This window comes from Zonotrichia leucophrys, chromosome 14 (assembly GCF_028769735.1).
Source record: "Zonotrichia leucophrys gambelii isolate GWCS_2022_RI chromosome 14, RI_Zleu_2.0, whole genome shotgun sequence".
NCBI lineage: Eukaryota > Metazoa > Chordata > Aves > Passeriformes > Passerellidae > Zonotrichia > Zonotrichia leucophrys.
This window is the reverse complement of record NC_088184.1, coordinates 4,278,002-4,303,266: the sequence shown is the minus strand read 5'-3', so window position 1 is coordinate 4,303,266 and position 25,265 is coordinate 4,278,002. Positions and strand designations below refer to the sequence as shown.

The window sequence follows — 25,265 nt, the reverse complement described above, 5'->3', positions numbered from 1 at the left end:
TCCCCTTCAGGGGATTTCCATCCAGCACCGTGTCCCTGACTATTTAGCAAAAACCATTTTCAACCATCAACATTTCTTGGGGGCCATCAAGAACAATCTCCACACAATTTTTGCCCAAAAAAGTCACAAAGCTTACATGATCCCATGGAACATCTAACACTGTTGTTAGGAGCTCACTTTGAAACACTTTTTTTTCAGATCAACATTTTTAGGACCACTTTTAGTTATTTCTCAACTGACATCCCAAATTTGTCATTGAATATCATCATGGATTTTCCAGGCTACCACTTTACTTTCATTTTGCTTCCTCTAACTTTTGAAGACATGCTGAAAAGCAGTTGCAAATGGCCAACAAGCACAAATTTTAAATAAATAAAAATTTGTTCCACTGCAAGGAATTAAAAAGAGAAAAATTAATATTTTTAACAGGTTATGGTGGTTTTTCGTGTAAAGAAAATTCTGTTTGAGGACAGATAGAAAATGTAATTTCCTTGCACTTCGAATGGGAATTATGAAGTAGTAGACTATTCCATATCTTTCAGTAAAGTTTTACATATACAAATAAAAATTTACAAAAGATGTTGGAAAGGTTTAGGCTATTTTCACTGGATGCTACATCAGTAAATGCACTAAATCAGAATATTATTAAAAAGCTGAAAATGAAGGCAGAGATTTCTGTTTGCTCAAGAGAGTATTTTCAATATTGGTGATTTATTGTAAAGTTTTATCTATTCAGCCTTTTATACGAAGGGCTCCATTCACTCAGGATCTAAACCAGCAGAACTTCACTGGGCTAATGAGTCCATCAATAGCTTATAAAGAATTAGACAGATTAATGTCAATTTTAACAAAGGCAACTTATCAGTCAAGTGCCAAGCCCAGGAGAGCTGAGGAGGCTCCCTGAGCTGCAGGTACAGACATTTATTGACTGCTGCCCTCCACGGGGACAGGGCCAGCCTGAGGTGGCTGTGGTGCCACAGACACTGCGCCAGCCACGCTCCCAGCTTGTCAAAGAGGAGCATCCCTCAGGGAATTCTGGTTTTTAACAAGCTCCAGGGCTCAGGAGCAGCATCCCCTCAGCTGCACCCAGTGGGAGCTGTGCAGGGCACTGGGCTGAGCGCCATGCCATGGGTTTTGTGGTAGAAAAGGTATGGGTCACCCTCCTGAAGTGGTGATGACACTGTGAAATTTGTCTGTTTGCTGTTTGGGTAGAGATTAAACCACTGAGATCCTCCCTGCTGGATTATTCTCTGCTCAGTCATGATGGAATGGTGCTCAATGCTCCTTGGAGCACAGGAAATTCACTTTTGGTGGGCTCTACATTCCAATGGGAATTCAAGAGATTTCCCTCACAATGCCTGCATGGTACTCATCAGAAGATTGCTGCATGACACCTTCCCTTGAAGCATCCAAGGAAAGGATATCCATAGGGAAGGATATGAAGGAAATCCACAGGGAATTCCCAGCTGGAAGGGTGGTGTGGGCTCCCTGGAAAGCAGCTCCCAACACAATTAAAAGCCACGCTGTAAAAATAACCAGTGGCTGTGGCATCCTGGGGTGGAATGGAATGAAGTTAAACAGAGGAAGAAAGGCAAAGGAAAAGAGAAGAATATTCCACAGCTCTAAAACAATTATTTGCTATTGATGCAGAAATATCATTATTTTCAGTATGAGTCAAAATACATTAGCATTCCATCTGCCAATGCTGCAGCAACCATTTTTCTCCATTTCTGTTTGACCTCAAGCCTTTTATGCATAAATGTCAGGGCTCTTTACAATTAATCATGTCTACCACAGACTAATTGTGGACAACAGTAGTGCAATTAACACAAATTTGCTTCAAATATTCATGAACATTCAAAAAGCATTCATTGACACAAGTGTTAGTTACCTAACCACAAAAATCTGACAATTCTTTTCTCTTTTCAAGCAGCCTCTGCACTAGGAAGCTGAGCACACCACCAAGGGTGAGAGCAAGATTGGAAAAAATTCCACCAATTCTTAAAATACAATTGCTTCAATGTGTCTTACTATTAATATGTATTGGGAGAAAACAAGCAAAATAACAAATATGAAATCTATTCCTCTTTTAATCTTAAGAGTAGGGTAATCCAGTGAACATAAAGACACAAAAACATATTTTGTCTAATAAAAAAAATCCTAATTATACCTCAATGTAATTAAAAAGAAATATTCTTTTTAAAGCTGATTTAAAGAAAATAAAAAAAAAAATCTTTACAAACAAGAAACAATTAGACCTGCATTGTTTGTCTTGATTCATTCTCAGGACTATGCCTGGTATTGTGTTAGTATCTCAGCAAGGAACTAATAGCAGAAGTCTCTTTAAGCATAGAAAGCTATTTGTAAAGCCTGACCTAAACACAAAAGATGTAGATGACATTTTCCTCTTTTATTTTTATTTTTTAATACATGCTTTACATTAAAGAATTTCTTGGACAGTTGTGCTATTTCTAATCAGGCCCCATGGCAAATATTCACCAACCCTCACAGGAATAAACTATTCTCACTTCAAACAATTGTTACAGTTTGAATCCAATTGACTCTAGACAAAAGTACTGAGATAATCAGCATATTAAAGCCAACACTATAACCATATGTTAATTATGTAAATGATTCATTTTAATCAGCTAGAACCATGTAAAGAGTTACAAGGAATGCAAATGTAGGGAGTTATTAAAAATCTCATTATTATTCATCTTGGTTCCATGCGTGAATGTATCCATCCAAACAGATGAATTAATAGTTAGATGAAAGATGAAAGAGCTAGAGGGGAAGTCTGTGGGAAACCATCTGTCTTGCTTTGTATCCCTCCCAGGCTTCAACCAGCCTGCAAGAGCTACACGGAGAACAACCCCAGAGCACAGACAGGGACTGTCTGCACTGCACCTCGACCACAACGCAATGCTGCCACTAAAATAAAATAAAAAATAGAAAAAAAACCAAAGAAAAAATTATAACTCTTCTCAATGCTTCTCAAACTGGGCCAGGAGGCAGAAAGGGAAAGCAGAATAAGTTCAGATGAATTGGTACAGGAATGGGGCTCAGTGCTGACCAAAAATATGTGGCAAGTGTTGATTTACACAAAAGCTGTGCAGCATTTGGAAGATTTATCTAAAGAAAGGACTCCTACTATTGTCAATTAGATGTTCAAAGACATTCAGGACTGACTGTGACCTGAATTAGTAACTGAACTGGTTCTCTTAATTCCAGCAGAAATCCTGTTTGTGGAAAATACAGAAAGCCTTTTAGCAATACTATGGGAGTCCATACTTTGTCCTGTCCTTCCAGAGAACGTGGGGGAATTGCAATGAATTAAGTCTTGTTCCTGCAAGGGCTATTTTTCATTTATCCATTCTCTGAGTTCTCTGAGCAAAGAAAATGAATTCTACACAACAGTCATTTGTAAGAGAAAAAGTAAGGGCCAAATGCCTTGGTCATTCCTGACTGTGTCACCATTTTTCAGCCCTCTCAAGACAGTGCAACATCACCTCTACTGTGTAAGAAAATCAGGATTAGCTGGAAAGGTGGTGTTTAAAGGCACAGAAGGAATAAAAGGGTAGATTCACCCTGCAAATCCTCTCACATCTTCCATAGCATATTATTTAAAATTCAAAACACAACTTACGGTTAAAATCCTTGGTTAAATCCAGCTACTACTGCTCTGCCGGTGAAACCCAACCTCCATCAACAAAACTCATGAAGAACACAATTACAACATGGAAAAATATGTCTATTCCCAAGAAATAATTTTCCTTCTAACATTAAGAGTTAACAGAAGTAATTTTAAAATGTTTGCCAGTTTTCAGAAGCTTTATAAAGCTTTGTTCTTCATACTCTAATTCTTTCATGTTTTCCTGCCTGATGTCTCCTAATGCAGTTTCACTGGAATCATTCTATTTTTGATCTTTAATCCTTTTATATGTTTTTTTCTTTGCTTACTCTTGCATGCCTTTGTAGTTTATGTAATTGGGTCTTTGCACCATTTTAGCAGGGTTTAGCACTGCACAGCTTGTCAAGTTTAAGTAGAAGTGAGAATAATCTATCGCTGCTATAATAAATAAGCGAGTAAATTCACATATCACCGACCCAAAGTGAATGTTTGCCACAAAAAATTGTAAACTGCAATTCCCCTCATTCTGCCAAGGCTGGCAAAGCTTTTATACATTCTGTAATCCAGAAACAAATGCAACTGCACAGAAAGTCCTTCAAATCCCCAAAAGTTCATTAAAAATGGCTACACATGTGCAGTGAAACAAGATTTCATTAATTTTTTCTTGAGGTGCCTGTGTAAATTCAACTTAGGGAAAACTGTTTGACAGCTTTGTAACTATTGACTGACATTCTTCAGCAAAGCTTCAGTGAGCACAGAGCGTGATTTAAGCACATCCCAGTGATTATAAACATGGCAAATAAAAAAGAGCATTCCTACATCACTTGGAATAAAGAGCATTTTAAGCACCTAGCAAATCTTTGCTAGTTTAAAAATCATTATAAATTCTACCTTAATATATACTAAATAAAGCATATTTTACTATAATCCTCAATCATCAAGTATTCCATTTTCTTTACAAGCAGATTTTGTGTTTTACAAAATAGTTTATAATCCTGATACAAACTTTAAAAAACCACTCCTGCTTTCTCACTGTCCACAAAATTTAAAACTACACACAAATCCTTATCACAAGTCTCCCACAAAACATCACTATAGCATTTCAATTCTATACTATATGCAAATAGATCAAAATCTGTTCCTGAAAGGATGAAATTGACTGTGAAAAGTTTCATGAAATGAAAACACATAATCCACATTAGGCTCTAAGACAAACAGGACTCTCCTCATATGCTCCACACTGAAATCTCTCTCATATCATTAAATACACAGGCATCCTTCCCTACATGCATGAGACAAAATATAAAATATACAAAGCAAACTGAAAGGAGTTTCCAGCCTTCCACTCATGATTCCGTCCACATTACAAGGATCACTTCCTATTTATGCAGGCATTGGTGCATAAACCAGAGCACAGGGGAGCAGGGTAAATCACAGGGAGAAAAAGGAACTGCAGAAAGATTGTATAGATAAAATCCCAGAATGGGTTGGGTTGGGATGGACCTTAAAGCCCATCTCATTCCACCCCCTGCCATGGCAGGGACACCTCCCACTGTCCCAGGCTGCTCCCAGCCCTGCCCAGCCTGGCCTTGGGCACTGCCAGGGATCCAGGGGCAGCCACAGCTGCTCTGGGCACCCTGTGCCAGGGCCTGCCCACCCTCACAGGGAACAATTCCTTCCTAATATCTACATTAAACCTACTCTTCTTCAGTTTAAGGCCATTAGTACGATAATATGACAGTTTTAATTTACTAAAATCTTGTTTATCATTATCAACCCAAAGCAAAAGCAATCATAGCCTTATTGTTATAGTAACCTCTGTTCTGTCATGATATAAAAGAATTACAAAATAGCTTTACAAATTTTTCTTTAAAAATGCTCCAGTATCTGCACTTTGTGTCGGAGAGTGAGTCAAAAGATGCTCTCATTTTTATACATTTCTCACAACATTGGACCCTCTCCAAACTCTCCCCAGTGGTGGGCAAGAGGGGAGAAAGCTCTCATTCTTCTTTGAAATTACATAGTGAATTCCACAAGAACAGGACTTGGCTTTAGTCACCTGCAGGCCCTCAAGAATTGCTGTGAGGTTCCCTCTGCCATCAATGACTAACCCTGATTTGCTCACAGGGTTATTTCTGCTGCACACACCTCAACACATTAACACTCCGTGAATAAATAAGGAAAAAAGGCAAGGTTCTTTTTCAGGGTAAGAAGGTTTCTCAAAGCAGAAATGTCACAGATATGGGAGTTTTTTGAGTCAGTTTACCCAAAGCAATACAAATAAAAACTAGCAAATAAATCCCACTTTGCTAAGGCTCACTTATTCCACTTCACCTTGTGTTTCCTCATCTCTCTTTTCCATGGCCTCTTATCTGCCTTTTCCTCATCACAGACCATTTTTGATGCATGCTTCAGCATTTCAGATCCTATCAACAATATTAACACTAGGGGAAAACTCCAGAAAATGTGATTGCATCTGAGTGTTAGGATCCTAATTCAGGGAAGCACTTCAGCATGTGCTTTACTGTAATTTCTGTACCTCCTTGCATGGGAATATTGCTAAGCACATGTCAAAATGCTGCTTTACTGGAGGCTGTCAAATGAAATATGGATTAATTACAATTTGTAGCATGAAACTTTACTTCATTGTGGCTTTGAAAGAACTGAAGAATTGGTGCATTCATAGTTTATGTTTTTTCACCTATGTTCACAAATGGAAAAGAAAAAAGGGGAAATTGTATATTTAATACAATAATTCAGTAAAAATTAAGGTCAGGCAACACAAGGGTTGCCCAGGTGCATTTTGTTTGCTGTTCTGCCTTTGATTTAATCAATTATCCCTACCAGTAACACACCATGACCATTCCCCACAGTGTTGAGGTTAGACAGGAGACCACGTTGGTCTTGTAGTCAAATCATTTCCTTTCTGTGATTTCAGTCCCAGGGTCCCCTCAGACATGGCTGTGGCTGCACCACCCCTGTGACCTCAAGGCTCAAACCTTGCCCCACTGGACAATTGAGGGTTCTCCTGCATTCCTGCAGCCATGAGGACTTGGGCATTATGAACATAATGGAAACAAACCCAGATGGAAGCAGGGGATGCTCCTGTGGCTGGGACATCCAGAGGCACAGGAGGTTTGCCAAAGCCATGCACACAAACAGATGCTGTCACACACCCAGCAGCACCTCTAAATTAAGCCTCAGCTGAGCTGCTGAAGAAGGGATATGCAAAAATCACTAAAGAGCTAGCCTGTGCTTTAAGCGTTTTTCCTCCTACTTGACAAAATTTGACAGCCAAAAACGGCAGACAAGGCTTCAGAGTGCTGATTATTTAAATAGATTACTTTACAAATGTCACTCTTTGCAAACACATAGGCAACATGATTGCTGTTTCTTTCAGCACTGTATTAGATACAGACTCAATAAATGGGATGTTTAAAAAAAAATCCAAACATTTTCAAATCGTTTGAACCTACTGTACTGTGTCTTGTTTACTGCTGCTCTAGGAAGCTTTTCTTAAAATAACGTGTTAAGTCTCAGAGGGATTATCCCGAAATGAAATTTTTAATAACAGCAAAATAAACTCATCCTTCACAGTGCTCAGTGTCTCATGACTTACTGTTAACTCTCACCTCTCCTCCCATCATACATCTGTATCTACTAGCAAAATTTTATTACCTCCTACGCCAATTTCAGGTATCTGAAGCAGAGTTATGCTTCATACATCTTCTGGAGAAAAGAAATTAGATGCCTAAATAATTCTGCAGATCTAAAAACCTTACCCATAATGGCTCACAACTGCAGGAGGCCAAGACAAACTCCAGAAAGTGAAGGAATGAGGATTGCACTGCTACAAGGAGAGAAGGCTGAGGCTGGCATTGCTATCTCTAGGTAGATAATGGTCCACTAGAAAAAAGGTGGAAATAATGCATTTTGTATGCCCACTCTCCATAAAACAGTGGGAGGTTAAATTGCACAAGAAGAGATGTGTAAAGAAAAGACTGGGGAAAGAAAAGCCCCCAGTGCAAGTGTAAAATGTCTGCAAAGATTGGAGAGTCCCTGTCCTGCCAGAAGGGGCTCAGCAAATGTCTCAGGAGTGATGCAAACCAAGCTGATCTTGCTTTCAGGCAGAAAAGCAGATGATGTGATTTCACTAGTGTTCTTCCTCCCCTATTTCCTCTATATCTTTGATATAAATCTCTTCTAGGAGGTAGCACACTTCCAGAGCATCCTCATTTGTTTGAGGATATTTTGCATTTTTAATCTCGCAGACGGAAAACACAGTGGGAAACAGTGGCTGGGAGCAAAAAATAAAGAGAGAGAGAGCCCTGTAATGTCCAAACTGCAAGGGTAATTAAACATGCAAACAGTTCAGTAGGGCAGCAGTGAAACTGAGGGAACCAAATTTGCTTGGATGTTTAAAACAAGATTAAATATCTTCCAAAAGGTCTGCTTTAAGCCAGCCTCCAAGTTCTGTAGCATGTACATTGAAGAGGACAGGCTGAATTAGCATAATGATCCTTCCTGGCTTGAACATCTTTCAATCCATGAACTGGAAATCCCCCTTCACAGCAAGAAAAGGCTCTTGTATAAATGTATACATTCACTTCGTAATTCTGAATATGAAAAAATAATAATAACAATAAAGAAAAGATAACAAAAGCCCCTCAGGTTTCGTTACATTAGAGAAATGGCTTTCACCAAAGAGTGTGGAATCAATTTTTAACAAAGTGTTCTGCCCTGAGACAGAGAGAGAAAAAGAACCATATCACGTTCAATTTGATTTTTCTGTTTCTGCAGTGGGTAACACATAATCAAAGTCTCCTGTCCTGTTAGAGTGCAAAGCTAACTATTAAACAAAGACACAAAGTGTGTACACAGGTTTTTTTCCAAAAGGGTGTGAAGGGAAATTAACATTAACTACTCCATCATATTCTTGAATCACAATTGTTATCTAGTAAATAAAAGCAAACAAAATTTTTCTTAATTTAAAACTTCTATCCTCCCCTCCAAGGAAACACAGTGCTGAAGCAGAATTCTTCAAGCACACAGAAGAACAAAGAGGTAACCCTAACAAATATTGACAATGCAAGAGTAGCAGTGTATTCACAGCCAAATTAATTCTTTAGCTTCAATCATTAGGTCAGGGAGTAAAATAGACATCACTTAATGCAGTGCATTTGAGATCCACCTCAGCAACTAACACTCATCATTCTCAAGAAATAATTCCAGAAAGATTTGAAATGCCTGCTAGTACACAGTGTTCCTTGAAAATACATCTGGGATCTGTTTCTGAAGGTGTCTGGTTCCCAACTTGCCATCTATTTTTGTGATGAGGATGCCAGATCATATTTTTTTTGAAAAGGAATGGAAGAATTGTGACCAGAAGATAATTTTAATTAATAAGATTAGAAATGGTTATGCCATTTAGTAACAGAGAAGTGTTTAAATTACATTAAAAGAGATAATTCTAAAAGACGTGGGAAAATAGTAGAGGTAGGTAGAATTGCAAAAGTCCCAAACATTGAGAAAAATATGCATTACAAAAGTCTTCAGAATGCTTGAAGAAAATGAAGCATTAGACAGATTATTTTGCTGTATCAGAAAAGAAGCGCTTAAAAAGCAAATAAAGTTATGAAATATGGGTTTAAATAATTACATAGTCTGGCTCTGACCCAGAACTACTTTTAAGTATTTCAGACATCTGATCTTGACATCTAGAACTCAGGGGAGGAAAATCTCTACATAGCACTCAACTAACAAAGTGAAAATGTAAACCACAAGTTCTCATCCCTCCGATCCAGAAGACCAATGCTACACTTTTATGAATATTTTGAGATAATCTCTCCCATGCTAAGTAAGATTTAAAGCATCACCTCTGCCCTCCTTGATCTCCCATTTCTTATTGGAACCCCGAGAATAAAATCACCTTGCTCAGCATTTTACTAATATTCTTCTAGGCAAAGCACTTTATGTTTAAAAAAAAAATAAATTAGCTTGGTTCTGCAAGAACCAGCCAATAATAATGCAAATGACAAATTTGCAGGCAGACACCTTAAGCCAGGATTATGCCGACCTCAAGATGACCGCAGAACAGCACGTAAAAAGTGCATTTCACATTTCACAGCCACTTAAACAAGACAATGCTCCTTGAGAAGGAGCACCAGAGATAAACACATTGCCACCACAAGTTACCACACACTGAATAATTTTTAGGCACGTGTAAAGACCATATGCTGTGTCAAGCAAGGTTCCAGGCACTCCTCAGAACTCCATCAGTTCCAGTGGACTAACAAAGAGGTTTTTAAGAAATATTCTCCCACAGGAACAAATCATGTATTCCAGAAAATGAGTGGAGTCTCACATTTTTTTCCCCTGTGAAATGCAGGTAACTGTGTCTCATCACCTGCAGGTGGGACTTAGGACAAATGCTGCCCTATTGCTGCCCTGAGTAAAAATTATGTGAGATATTAAACCCAACTTATATCCACCTAAAAAGGAAGTTAGCAAAAAACATTACATGGAGAGATAAGGCCAGAGGGACAGGGAAAGACCATTTATAGATTTGTGTCTAATTACAGGAAAATAAGAGCAGAATAACAAAGAGGTTTGGTTTAGAATTCTCCTGCATATTTCAGTGAAAAGACTTACTGGCTGCCCAGAACTCACAGACTCTGTTTACAGACCTGGCACAGAGCTTCTTACATTATTAAAAGCCAGGCATTACACAACAGAAAAGCAATGTCTGCCTTGCATTTTTGTGTCATCCCTCCCCACACCAGAAAAGAAAAAAAAAAAAGAGACTGATATGAAATGCCCACTGACATTTTTAGGTCAACACACGTTCACAACGTCTGTATAATATTCTGATACAACAAAAAGAGTCAATCACTGCAATTTTCTGCCAGCAAAGCATGCTTTCCCACAATGGCCAACTATAATGGGCTCAATTACAGTACAAATCACAAAATATAAGAGCACTTGGTTCTCAGGGTCTTTTTCAACAGTAGATGCTATCACATCACTGGAAACAATAAATTCCACTCTCTGCATAAACATTTCGTACATCAGTTCAAAAGTCTGCAGTGCCTTCCTCCCTTCACTACCACTATACCTCTGAAATCAAAAAGTAACTCACATTTCAGACATAATATGCAAAAAATATATCCCTGCAGTCATCATGAAGCTTTGCCATCATAAAGCTGATTACAGTGACAATTACACCGAATGTGGAACATTACAAGGCGTAATATCACAAGCTTTTAAAGTCAGTTGGCAACATTACAACAAATGCCTCTCAAAAAATCAGATTTCAAGTGCTAGCATCCTTGAAATGCATAATAAATTTGCTCATGGATTCAAAGTGACTCCTAAATCTATAGTTGTATACAGTATAGCTGCATCTTAAGGACACAAGCAGTATGTGGGGGCACAGCCTCTGAGCTGTCAGTCACATCTCCTTTGTTTTTCACCCAGTGACAGTCAAAAACCTGCCACAGATCAGAGCTCACAGGAACTTCCTTCCTTCCTTCCAAACCTGCGCTCCCCTGTTGGGAACATCCTCAGCAGCCTTGGCTTACAGTACAGGATGTCTATACTGGGTTTAATTGTGCCTAACAATCCTCTTGGCCAGTGGAAGGCATTTTCAGATGGGAAATGTGCACCAACATCTGTTACATTTCCCTGTGCCTGATTTTAACTGTTCCTTCACGGAGGAAGGCGTAAAAATAAAAACATTCATCTCTGCAGTAAAAAGCCCGTGTAAAAAAACTCATTCCAGTCAACCCAGCACAGTGAGTCAGTTAAAAATGGTGCTCAGAGAATCCTGCAATGGATGGATTTCATTTCCTGTAACAGCAGTGTTCCAGAGGTTTGAGTGAGTTTCAACAACTTCTCTACAAAATAAGTCACCCCAGGAGCCAGGGAGGACACTCCCTTTCCCAGACACACTGACCAGTGCTAGAATGAAACCCATCCATTTATTTCTTTTCTTACAGAAGGACCAGTTTGAAAAATTTCTTTGAGTATCAACAATTTCATGTAACCTTTAGAAGTACTCAGAAGAAAATACAAACAATGCATGCCTTCATTTTATATTTAAGATTACGAATGGTTCAACTGACTTGGAACTACACTGAGTCGTTTTTGCACACACTTTTAAAAAATGAATGGGAAACACCAGAACTGAGTTGATAGGGGAACATCAAGGGGGAAGACCACGACTGGCGGATTTTTTAAGAATGGTGCCTAACCCCAGCTGCTGTATTTCAGCTGGCCTCAAATCCTCTTGTATTTGGGTAGCAAAAGTGGGGCAGATATTTAAGTTTTAAACAAACAGAGATGGCAAAGAGAAGATGGAAGACAGAACATTTTAAAGAGGTGGTCACAGAGAGTTTAAGATAGTTTAAGGATTTCAAGTTTGCTTTTTTCTGGTTTTAAACATAAGGCCAAAAATAAAAGATAAACACCTCCCTCCCCCATAACAGCTCAGTGTCTAGATATAAGATTTTTTAAAAAGCAATAATCAAAAGTGTAATTTATTCCTGTGCTCCAGAAGGAGGGGGTGCCCCAATTCCATTTCATTTCCCTCAGAGAGAGGAAAGCTGGTGCTGTGTTTTCCATGCTCACCTCAGAGCAGACTCTTGCGTGACTTGTCACAACAGAACACGTTTGATTGCTCATTCTGCTGCCTCTGTCTCAGGACAAGGTGGAAAAGGGAACCTTCCTTGGAATGGAGATCAAACAGTGAACCCATGCTGTCTATAGCACGGACCTGAGCAGACACTTTCCAGGTACCACAAACTGTAAAACCACTCTGGAGTAATTAGCTGCTACAAGCGCATAACAAAACATCAATTATTCAAGATACTGAGGGGATCAGACCTTTTCAAGTATGGCTCAGCCTCTATAGAATCAAATTTTGTTGAGATACTCTTAACAATCCCCATGGCTTTCTTAACAATTTGCCTTTTCTGGTTTTTGTATACAAACAGTCAGAATTCTCTTCCATTGTGGTGATTTTTGAAGGCTCTAAAAAGTCTTCATGTTTTGGGTTTTTTTGTTTGCTTTTTTAGTAACTGAAACAAAAAGATCTTCATTCTAACTGAGCATTGAAATACAGTTGTAGAGGTTTACCTTCTCTCTGTACCTCAACTGTTATCAAGATGTAAACTAATTGTAAAAATGTATTTCTATACCATTTTTCAGTACAATTCCAAGTCAAAGAGATAGAAATCCAGCAAAAGTGAGCTTATTTCATTTTAAAAAGCTATTTATTTCTCAAAAGATTAAAAATATATCTCTAGAACCTTTTTGCACAAAAAAGGTGGTCAAGCACTAAGCCAAATCTCCCAAAACCAACATCAACACAAATCCTGTACACATAAAATACATATCCAGCACTTGGAGAGTAAGGAACCATTTTGCACAGAGGGCAAACCCCTTCACACACCTGCTCTCACACATCTGCAGCAGGGCCCTTGGTGCAGAGCCTGCTCAGCATCCAGCTGATCCCAATCCCCTGAGCTGCCCTGACAGAGCAGAGTTATCTCCAGGGAGCAGCAAAGGACTGCCCAGGTTTGCCAGTTTAGTCAGAACCACACTGAGGCCAGCAGGAAAGAAAGAATGATTCATTCTCTGTTATTATCTCCAGGATCATTCACAAATGCAGCAAGATGTGCTTCCCCTCACCTACAGTCACCTTTTATTTCTCAACTAAATGTCATCCTGCTTTTAACAAACTACTGAGCTGTAGCTTTTAAAAAGCCTATTTTTTTTTAAACCTGTTTTTACAATTCTCTTTGGAACACTCACCCATGTTTAGGTTCTGTTTTAACATAATTGTAAGGTTTTCTCTAGAATGGAAGTAAAATGTTTGGAAATGCCCTTTTTTCCTTGTTCTTGGTTTCAAGTGTCAATATGATTTGTTCTCAAAGTGTTTGAAACATGCTCATGTTCAGCACCACTGGCAGTGAAAATAAAGACAGCTGATGTGTACCTGCACAGCTGCTGGTAATTTACAGACAAACCCTTGGATCTGCATTTTGGCAGCACTTTTTTGCCTGGGTTGGATGTTTTGAAGCTTACATGTCTGGAGATGCATTTTACTGAATGTATTATACATTCAAATGGTACAGAGAAAGCCAAGTGTCACAGACACTTCTTATAACAAACCAATATATGGACAACATGCCATTTGCTCCTCCATGACTTTTAAATGCTTCTAATTAGCAAAAGGGGGGCACTACATGCTTTGCAATAATATGGCAAAGTGACGACAGAGACATAACAACAGTGTACCTCCAGCTCTATAGGATGAAAAAGCATTGGAATTGTAAGCATTAAATAATAATTTTACTCTTAGAATTAAAAAGACAATAAAAAAGCAGTATAGCTCAGATCAGTTCACTGCTTTTCATAATTTAAGCTTTATCTTAAGTTGCTTTTACAGAAGGATATTTAGCAAAGTCTGATTAGCTTTTCCTTGATGACTAACATTCCTTGAAATGCACCATGTTTTATTTAGTTCAAGGCCTCAAATAAAATGAGAGCATGCAGCATTCTGACTCCTGAATATACAGCTAAGAGACTTTCATTTTTTTTTCAGCTTGGGCAGCAACAAAACAATATGTAGATTTAAAAATAAATTACATTCATTAGTGATTCATTAATTCCAATTCCATCAGAATTGGAAGATGAAGTCATTCTACAGGCTCTCTAGTTCACGCAGATAGAGAAAGAAAAGGAACCAGGATACCAGAACTTACCCTAATCCACAATAACCTGAGTCTTGTGAAACACAGGGAGAAAATCTGACACAGAAGATTTACCTAGGTCAATTTCAAATTATATATTTACAATGTTCATGACCTATCACTCCACTAAAAAAGCCCCCAACAGTTTTTTCCAAATTATCTGTGAAATATGACTGTCAAATATTTGTCAGGTGTGGTTTCACCACTCTAAGGTAGCCATAGAGCAATGCAATTTCCAATTAGCTCAGGTGAAAGTACTTGTACTTGAAATAACTACACTCTTACTGTATTCTTTGCACAACCTGATGTACTGAAATAGACATTTCATATGTTTTTACAACACCCTCTTTGAAACCAGGTCTGAGGAAACAGTTACCTGCACACCTCAGTTAAAAAAAGCAAGCCAGCAGACAAGCCAAAAGATGTATTTGAACTGGGCTTCTAACATTAGCTTATGCAGCACAAGATAACTTACCAGAGGGTAAATAGGTGAAATATTCAAGCAAACTCCATTAAAATGGCTGTTCTATATTTAGATGTACAAGCATATTTTTATATCAGTTGTGAATCATTCCACTGAAAGCAAAAGAACTTCAAAGCTGTATCTCCTGTCATAATTTGGCCATCAGAAGTTTTATTACTGATGATTATGCATGAGTCAGAAAAGAGAAAAAAAAAAATCAGCTGAAATTCCAGATCCTTGGAAACAGCAGCTTGCTGGCTTCTAGCTGGGGGAGCCAAGTCAAACAATTGGCTTTTACAGAGAATCCAAATCTTAAAAGCTTTGTCTTACTTAGGAGATGAAAAAATAAATAGAATTTATCCTAATGATAGCTATTTCATGTCTAGAAATAATTTCTTTCTTACAAATGCAAATATTCTTGTATTTATTCCCCTTAAGAACCCCTGCAATCAGAAAGGCCCAGATTTACCCAGTTTTTGTCATACTAACACACTCTATTGCAGTGTATTATCTAGCACACAAGCTAGTGACCATAATTATAGGTCATCATGTCTAAAACTCACTAATACTGATATCACATGCAAAAGTGGAAAAGGAAAAAATAAAACCCTGCCTGTTGAGTGTCACATTAAATCTGCCAGGTGAAAAAAGCCCTGACTATAACAGAGCATTGACTGAGCTGACAGAATAAGAGGTCAAAGAGGTAATGCAGCATTGCCTCAGCCAGTAGAATTATGTCACCCATTGATTTCCAAAATAAAGGCCAGTGAGAAAAAATTATTCAGGTGGCAGGGCAGAATAATCACTTGTTTCTTAGGTGAAGTAAAACAATCTAGATAAGGTATTTTTCTTGTTACAATTGTCTTTTTGGTCAATGGGGAAGACATTCCATGTCATTCCCCTCCCTCTTGCCCCTGAGGGTTCACTCAGCAGGTATTTCATGGTATCTGCACTTAATAGCAAAAATTAGGGGCAAGTTAAGAGAATGAACTTTTGCAATAGCAATAACCAAATACTTTGCAGCTGTCTGCAGCCTCCTGAGCAGCTGACAGGTTTCACCAACAATATTTACTGGCTTGATCCATGGATTAAAAGGAAAACCAATTTAATCCAAAATTGCACGGAGGAGATTACCTTGGATGCCATCAAAAGGCATAGAGAGGACAACGAAGCCATCAGGCCTGGTCACCATGGGTTTAAAAAGGCAGGCCCTGCTTGACTGGCCTGACCTGTTCGATGGATGAGGGCAAGGCTGTGGCTGTGTCTGTCTGACAGCTTTTCCCCCAGGTTTGGCTGGTCGTGGCTTGGATGGGTGCAAGATTCTCTGTGTGAAACCTGGGTGATGGCCAGGCTGAGGGTGGGCAGGGGGGCTGCCCTAGCTGGGCCAGGGCACCAGCAGGATTCCCCAGGGCTCAGTACTGACACAGACCTATTCTATGAAAAATCCTTTTGCCAGGATCTTTTCTCCTGAGAACCTGAGAAGCTTCAGCTTCTCCATGTTTTGCTGCTCTGGAATGTGATTTGGAGAATCGTTTACCCAGCATGTGAAATTGTTTTTACTTGATGACCAATGACGGCCACCTGTGTCGAGGCTGTGAGCAATCACAAGATTTTATTACCATTTCTTTCTATTCCTTGCTAGCCTTCTGATGAAATCCTTTCTCTTTTCTTTTAGTATAGTTTTAGTATATAATTTTCTTTTAATATAAATATCATAAAATAATAAATCAGCCTTCTGAAACATAGAGTCAAGATTCTCATCTCTTCCCTCATCCTGGGACCCCTGCGAACACCACCACACAGTAGCAGCACAAGCTCTGTCCAACAGCTTTATCCACGCTCTGGATGGGGACTGAACATCCCTCAGGAAGGTTGGGGATGACACCAAGGCCCTGCAGAGGGCCCTGGCCAGGCTGGCTGGGCCCAGAGCAGTGGCCAGAGGAGTCCAAGTGCTCTTTGGCCACCAGAAGCCCCTGCAGCAGGAAAGGCCCTGGGGGTGCTGAACATGATCCAGCCATAACACCTGGCCTGGATGAGCCACAGTGTGACCAGCAGCACCAGAGCAGTGACTGACACCCTGTGCCACAGCTGAGGCCACATCTCAAATCCTGGGGTTGCTTTTGGGCTCCTCATACCATGAAGGTCATGGTGGGGCTGGAGTGTGTCCAGGGCAGGGAATGGAGAACCAGCAGCAGCAGGGGCTCAGCCTGGAGCACAGGAGGCCCAGGGGAACCTTCTCATTCTCTACAACTTCTTGGCAAGTGTCTGTAGCCAGGTGGAGGTCGGGCTCTGCTCCCAGGCAACAGAACAAGAGGAAATGGCTTCACGTTGTACCAGGGGAGATTTAAATTGCATGTTAGAAAGGGGCTGTCAAGCCCTGGAACAGGCTGCCCAGGGAAATGGTTGAATCATCATCCCTAGAGGTATTTGAAAAGGGGAAATTAAAAATTAAGCATAGATGTGGCACTTAAGGACGTGGATTAATGTAGGACTTGGCAGTGCTGGGTTAACAGTCAGACTCTATAATCCTAAAGGTCTTTTCCAAGAAACAGTTCTACGATTCCATGATTTCCAGACTTTTAAACATTGTTTACAAAAATGTTCAGCTATCAAAACAATAAAGACCATATTCATCACTAACACCACCACTTCACATGTGCTAAAAGCACTTTTGATACAAAAGGGAGAAAAAACTTTGCAACTCTCAGACTGAGAGAAGAAATGTTAGATATGGTCTCTCAAAAGCAAGACAAGATGCACTCAGATGAATAGGATTGCAATAGTAAAACAAATTCATCCTCCACTCACAAAGCACTGGGAGCACAGTACTAGGAACAAGAGAGGCAGAACAACACAATCAAGCCAGAGTAAATCTGCATTTAAGCTAAATCATCTCCTTACTGCATTTCAAAGAGGCAATTCAGCCAATGTAAACAGAAATTAAGCTCTGCTTTCCACTAGATCATAATGTAAAACCAACAGAAACAACCATCCACCACTGCAGGCAACACTGGAAGAACTCACACCTCTCCTCATTGCTATTTCAAATGTATTATTCAAATAAAACCGACCAAATTACAAAAGCCTTTTTTGTGTAAAGTGACACAACAAATCCATAGCATTCTGAATTGCCAGAATGCCAGTGTGATTTTGCAGGTAACTTAACACACTAACACCTACAAGAATTCAGAATGTACCCACTGCTAGCACTTCCCAAAAACAGCACTAGAACAAGGATTTTCCAGATGGGTAAAGCGATGGCACCGTGATGAAGTCTGCACCACTACTTTTCACAGCATATTCTAGGCAATTCTCTCAGCCCTAAAATAAAATGGAACAGTCTCCAGATTACCACTTTTTCAGTTGTCAGTCAAGCACACTGGTTAACCAGTTCTGGAAAATCAGATACACAGAAAAAAAATTTAAAAAAATCAAAGTATCTTCAAAATAATCTAAGCTTAAAAAGTTAATGTACTTAAAAGTACAGTAATTCCTAATATATTGCATTATTTTATCACCAGCTGATTTTCTGTTTTTCTTCTCCAACTTACCCCTTTATCACTTCATAAATCAGTAAGCAAATAAAAGCCAAAAAAAGAAAAAGGAAGGTTTCAGCTTAGTTTTTAACACGCACTTTTTTACAATGAACACAAGCTTAAGTCCTCAGAACTCTTAAAACTTTTCTGGTCACTATGTCAAAATAGAAGCATATTTTAAAAAATACTGACCATATTAATAAATAATCCCATTTTCATAATCTTTTATATAAAAATCACACCTTTTCTATGACTGTCACTTCTATATAACCGTCACTCTTTCCGGAGCCTTGCAGTAGTTTACTGCAAAGTCTAAACAATTTCAACTTTAATATCTTTTATAGTAATGCCCATTAACTCCTCTTTCTATGCTAAATGGAAGCGGAGGTACCTAACTCAGACATGTAATAAATAATTTAGCATCCATTATTAAAACGTCATATATTGCACGTGTGCTTTCAAAATATTTTATCATAAATCTAGCATTCCAAGTAACCAGAGCAACTGCAAACATTTGATATTTAGAGGATGGAGCTGATATGGTCTCTCAGATAATTTTTAAAAAGTAAGAGTATTCTCCGCATTGTGGACAGCGCAGCCTTAAAAGAAGCTTTGCAATTTAATGATGAGTGGAGCTTGGTTTCACATCTATTCCAGGAACTGTGACAGGGCACAGGAGCACACTCATCCTCCCTGCACAGCCTGGCCAGGGCAGAGGGAGCTCTGCCATCAGCCCCCCTGAGCGCTCCCATCCGGACATACGGGCTCCCCCTTGGGAATCAAATGACTCAACCGGGATGGGGACCAAGGGCAGGAGGAGAAACCTCTCACTGGATTGACACTTAATCCTAGATGGCATTTCTGTCATTTCCCTTGCCAGGAGGAGCAGCAGGGCAGCTTGGACACAAGGTGGGCCTGGCTGCCCTCAGCACACACAGGGGCTGCACTGCACTCCCTGCCTGGCTCCTGTGACAGCCCTGAAGCCACCAGTGGGCTGCTTGTGCCAAGGCAGAAAATATCTCCCCACCCACAGGAGGCATTGAGCTATTTATGCATTATTTGGACTTTCATGTGATCTTTTCTTTTTCCTCAAATAGTTTTACCCAGGAGAAGGAAGGAAGAGGCAAAAAGATATTTTCTCATTTAAATATGCATTACTAAGTCATAGGCTATCATTCTAATAAGTTTAAGATATATCGGTTTACTGGCAAATAAGTTTGCATGTGTATTTAACATAATTTGATACACATCAACATTCTGTAACCCTGGACCTTGTGTCTCTCCAAGAACAAAAGCATTTCACTTTCCATCATCTCACTCAAGCACATCATTTCAGTAAAAGCAATACAAATCTCCTCAACAGAATACATGCAATTAGGAAAATGCACATGGCTGTTCATGTAAGGCATGCTCAGAGTTGTACCACAGAATCCAGCCCTATTTTTTGGTATTCACACATTCCACTGCTCCCTAAAAAGAGGGTGTGGCAGAAACAAGCAGAGGATGCAGGGCAGGGTTTACTGATGAATTTAGGAGAGGCTGGAGCAGCTGCTCATCCATAGCATTAAGTAAAATCATAAACAGCACACGAAGGTGGAGGACCTCTGAAGGCAAACCTTACTCCACAGAGATCTCTCTTGCTCAACTGTGCAACACAAAGCACAAAAAAACCTCCCAAACCAGCCCCCAGATCTCTACACACTTCTTTCATACGCAGCCTTGGAATAAACCCAGTTGGAAATCATGGGGAATCCCTGATCACAGGTAGACCGACTTTCTGTAGAAATCCATGCAAATAAATAAACTGGCATCTTATCAGCCTATAAAAATGTTACAACTGCCTCATATTCAAAAATAGTTCAGGGTTGTGGTTCTCAACCTGCAACCCAGAAAAAAAAAAAAAAGCCAAGCATTTACATAATCAGTTTATAAAGGCATATTTCTGAAGAAAAATTCCATTAAAGATCAGAATGTTACGTAATTACTGCTTAGAAGAGGATGATATAAATATTCCTATCAAATGTCCTTTGCATTATTTATTTTAGATACTTAGATTTACTTTAAGAGAAAAACAATAAGCATTCTGGTGTCGTAAGCTGACTAGAGATACTGTAAGTGCAGGCAAAATCTTGGGGGACAAACTGCACAAACCATTTAATGCTGCAATTCACTCATTAGGACAATAACTCAAATGTGTGCTTGATTTCCAAAACACCATGTTCAAGTCTGATCTCAGGGAAAGACAAGAAACTAGAGAAGTATTCATACGAAGAACACTGTTCAACTGCATCTCTAATACCAATTTTGATTTCAGCAGTTCTTGACTATTTCAGATTCATGATAAAGGAGTAACAAAGGCCTGGATATATCTTTCTAAGGAGAGAATAAAGAGGAAAAAAGATTGAAATAAGGCATCCCAAATTTTCAAAGGGCCCTTTCTTCTAATCTAACTGCTTGGATAATGCGTCCAGAGTGGCATTTTGTAATGACAGCAACTTTCCAACAAATCAATAGTTATTTAATTCCCAACAAGCTCTCGAGTCCATTAAACCTGATTACATTCACCCATTTCAGTTGGGTGCAGTTATTTTTCCTACACCGGCACTTAATCTATAACAGGAACTTATGAGAACTTTCAAAAGCAATTTCAACATCAATCAGCATAGAGTGAAAGGCACGATTTGCTTGTAATTATTTATTGGACAGGATGGCAGAGGGTCTGAGTGAGCTCCAGAGTCCGACCTTCACCCCCAAATTCTAATGGATATGAAGGCCTGCTGGATGTGTCTCACTGCATGGAAAGCAGCCTCAGCTCACACATCCCACAAGACACAGATTCCCAACACCTGATTAACGGCCACTGTGCAATGCTATATTTCTATTTTAGACATATGTGTCTGATATTAAGTCTGAAAGTGAAGAACACAACCCACAGTCTTCTATTACTGGAGGGATCTATATGGAAACCCACCTGTTTCATGCTGTGATTGCCCCTCTAAGGCAGCAAAGTGCTGGAGAAAAGGAGCACAATGAAGGTTTCCCTTTCCCTCACGGTTAAATTCACTTATCCCTAGCACAGCACAGAAATGCCCTAACACACGTTTGTGTCTTGACCCTGTCAATGCACAATATCCAACAGCAGCCACTCAGATGGTACAACTCCATCAGAACTTATAAATGTTGACTTTTCCTGGTGTCTTCTAATACTGTAAACAACAGGATACTTATTGCTTAATTAGCATCTACACAATCTATTCAGAATCCCAAGTCTAACAGAAGAAAGTTCAGTAGCACCACTTTTTGATAAAAATAAAATAATAGCAAAAGCAAACACAACAATGACAACCTGGTAGCTGCCAGCTGACTCCTAAATATACAGAACTCTTTCCCTGTAGCAAGATCTTACATTTGAGGGCTCAAAGGAATTAATAGGATGTGCATAAATATTCTTTGCAGGTGATATATTTCTATACACACAAAACCACAACCCCTTTTTCATTCCGTGGGACGCATAACATATGAATTAATGCATATTTAACACTATTCCTATTTGCTGTGCTAAAACACTTAACCTAAACACATCATGGTAAGTTACTTTGTCTTCTGACCTGCCGTGGGAATGCTGACTCCCTCAGAAACCTAGAATGGATAGCAAATCCTCTGCCCTGTGGTCAACCTCGTGAAGCAAAGGCATGAATGTTAAACAGCAGACAAATCAATACAAGCAAATATAGCTCAACTACACCATTTATTCAGCCATGAGAGATGTCAATACACAGATTAGGGTGATCCATCTTTTTGATTTCCTACTGTCTTCTCACTGACTACATGAGAGCTTTTGCCTGTATTAAAAGTGTTTGCTTTCTCAACCATAAAAATTCCAATTATTGCTCTAAGTGCACTAGAGTTAAGTTGCTTGTTGGAAGCGGCCTTGCATTACCTGAACAAGTCCAGCGAAGTATGGTGCTGCAGGCAGAATCATTGGCACTCCATAGGGATGTAGCAAAACTCCTTGAGACGACAACATGGTTTAAGTGATAGTATTACTCCCACTAAAGCTAAACACATCAATTGAAAGTTAGGGGAAAATCTATATACCAACTTCTTCCAAACTCAGAGCTAGAACCAAATAACTTCTGTCAGGGGCAAAGCCCACATCAGCTGTAAAAAAAAGAAAAAAATTGACGTCAGCAACACTTAATGTTAAAATTTTCTTCAGAGACAACAGATAGAGACAACAGCTGCAAACCTAACTCTACCCAAAAAGGAAGGTGCTATTTTGGGAGCAGCTTAAGTAACATGACTAGCCAACTACTCTTCATCAGTTCAGATTTTTAACTACTAAACACATAGAGATCAAATTCTGTACAGATCTACCGATTAGAAATAATTTTTCCTATCAGTTCTGGCATACACACGACAACAGTTACTATCAGAAGCCATTTTCAAAATAACCAGGTTTATCATGATAGCATTATTAGACATTTTCTTGAATTTATAAACTGCTAAACAATGTTCATGTGAGGATTTACACTTCAGTGTGTTATACTGGGTATATACTCTGGTTTGATTAATTATATTTTTCTTGTTTGTTTTGAATAAGTGAGCTAATGCAAGCTAACGACTTCTATTAGTGTAAATTATATTTTAATGGCTTTTCTAACCTTTCACAACATCTATGTTGTTAAATTGAACATAACTATTTTAAAAGAACACATTTTCCCATTAGAGTATTTCAACCCTGTTCTCCAAATCAACTTACACTACTGGTCTAAGAGACAAAGGACTGAAATTTATGCTGGTTTCTTCCCTAAATCAAAACAGATTTGACTTCAAATGTACTGCTTGCAAGATATTCTATTCCACAGCTCGTTTTTACTTTAGACAAAACCAACTTAGTCATTAACACCTGTTTTATGTGCTATGTATCTTCTATTGCAGATGTAACTGATGACAAGAATTACAATTGAGCAAGACTTTATTTCAATAAGGAATTAGTTAGGTACTTACAACTCCACGTTACAAGCGAAATAAAAAAAAAATCTCCTACAGTCTTCGAATTATCAGGGTGCTTCACACCACTAATTTCAGTTACTTGATTCCGTTGCATAATTACTTTTCCAGATAACTAATTGCAGACAAGATTTGATGTGATACTCAATTATTTAATGTCACATTTTGGCCATCGCGGAAGGTTCGCGGTAATTGATTCTCGCGTACCGGGGCGGCCGTGCTGCAGGATTTGGAAATCTCCCTGAGCAGCTGCCTGCTGGCCCTCCCCAGTGCCAGCCTTACCCCTCTGCTAACTTTAGATGTGGAATTGTGACCCTCGGTGATGCTCCCTGCAGGAGCTGCCAGCGAGGCCAGCGATTGTCACATGATGGAGAGATGTTTACCCCGCTCCAGCTCCTGTTTCAGAGCTGCTTCACTTGGCTCTTGGGGATGATGCTGCTCTCACTGCTTATCTGACCATGCTCAGCTATAAATCCTATTTCTTGGTCTTATCTTACCAAGGAAGAGAAACTCTGCAGTTTAATTACTAAGCAAGCTGACACATCATAGATTTTTTTTTTCCAAAAGATTGTCATTAATTCCAATACGAAACCAGTCACTAACGTTCACAGAGAAATACATAAACAAAAGGTATACATGAGAAAGTGTGCAGTCACAACTCACTTATTAAAAATACTTAATTTCTAAAAAAGAATAAAAGTTCATTTTAACTATTCCTTATTTGTTTCGTCTAGCAGAGTGAGCTGCATTTGAAAAGAAAGCAGATTTCTTTCACCCAGGAATGGAGATTATAAAATGGATTCTGCAAGCTTTACTCAAATGACTCCAGTGGGACAACTGACATAAATACAGACAGTTAAATTGCTCTGTAAAATACCTGGCAGGTTTTTTTGTTTCAGCATGTATATATTTGATAAGATGTTAGAAAAACCTGAGGAGGAAGATTTGCACAGGAAAGCGCAGGCTCAAGGGAAGCTTTTCTGTGATCTATTTTGGGACAGATTTTTTTAACATTTTCTTTAATTATTTTGGCACAAGGCAACCTGCTGATGAAATTTCCTGATGACACAAAGTTGGAAGGTACTGTCAAAACTGGAAAGGATAAGGATATTACATAGAAAAACTGCTAAATCTTATGGGCTGCATTAATCAAAATTCAATAACACAAAATGCAAGATCATGCTCCTCCTAATGACACAAACTTCAGAGCTAACCTCAGGAGGAAGAAAAGCAAGATCTCATTGCATCTGTTTAAAGAATTTGAGATGCTAGTGAGATGCAAACAGGAAAAGGAAAATCATCAGTATTTCTTAATTTTAATTCTTAATTATTTCTTGATTTCTTAGAGGTACTTCCAACAGAATACAGTTCTCTTCATCCACATTAAACACACACACAAAAAAAAGGCCAAATTCAAATACAACCATTGTGTTGTGTAAATTCCTATTTGTGTTCAGGGGAATGGAACAACTCTGTTGCAACAGAAACCTAAATTTGATTTGTTTATCCCAGCAAAGCAATCTGTGAATAAGGAAGAAAACAGTAGGAGGAAGAGACTAAGCTAAGGACAATCCTGACACTCTAAAAATCCAGAAAAACCTAGTTATGAATAAATTTAGGCTGAACATATTTTTCCAAGTTCGGGGTGGTTTTTTTTGAAGTATTTTGGTCTTGTCTAGTGAGGGTCTAGAACAGCCTTCCAAATCCACAGTAACAGAAAAGGGTGGCTTTTAACAGAAAATGATGCAAATAGCAGTGGTAGTGTGAACTCAGCAGCTTCCAGGAGGACACTTCCAGCCCTTTGCAAGCAGTATAAACATTGCAGAATAACACAAACATCAAATTTCTGAGAAGTATTGCCATTTCCT

The 25,265-nt window shown here is 39.0% G+C and overlaps 1 protein-coding gene across 38 annotated transcripts in view; it reads right to left on the bottom strand.

Moving 5' to 3' along the window:
* Positions 1–25,265, bottom strand: part of RBFOX1 (RNA binding fox-1 homolog 1) — a 1,152,005-nt gene that overhangs the window by 216,550 nt on the left and 910,190 nt on the right. For 6 of the 38 annotated variants that reach the window (XM_064725924.1, XM_064725923.1, XM_064725914.1 and 3 more), the window contains exon 2: positions 22,325–22,545. The exons of 30 other annotated variants lie outside the window; for them this stretch is intronic. In XM_064725924.1, coding sequence (XP_064581994.1) covers positions 22,325–22,411 — 87 coding nt within the window. In that variant the 5' untranslated portion in view covers positions 22,412–22,545. The remainder of the gene's footprint in view (positions 1–22,324; positions 22,546–25,265) is intronic. 2 more of the 38 variants (XM_064725916.1, XM_064725917.1) reach the window with 2 other exon arrangements.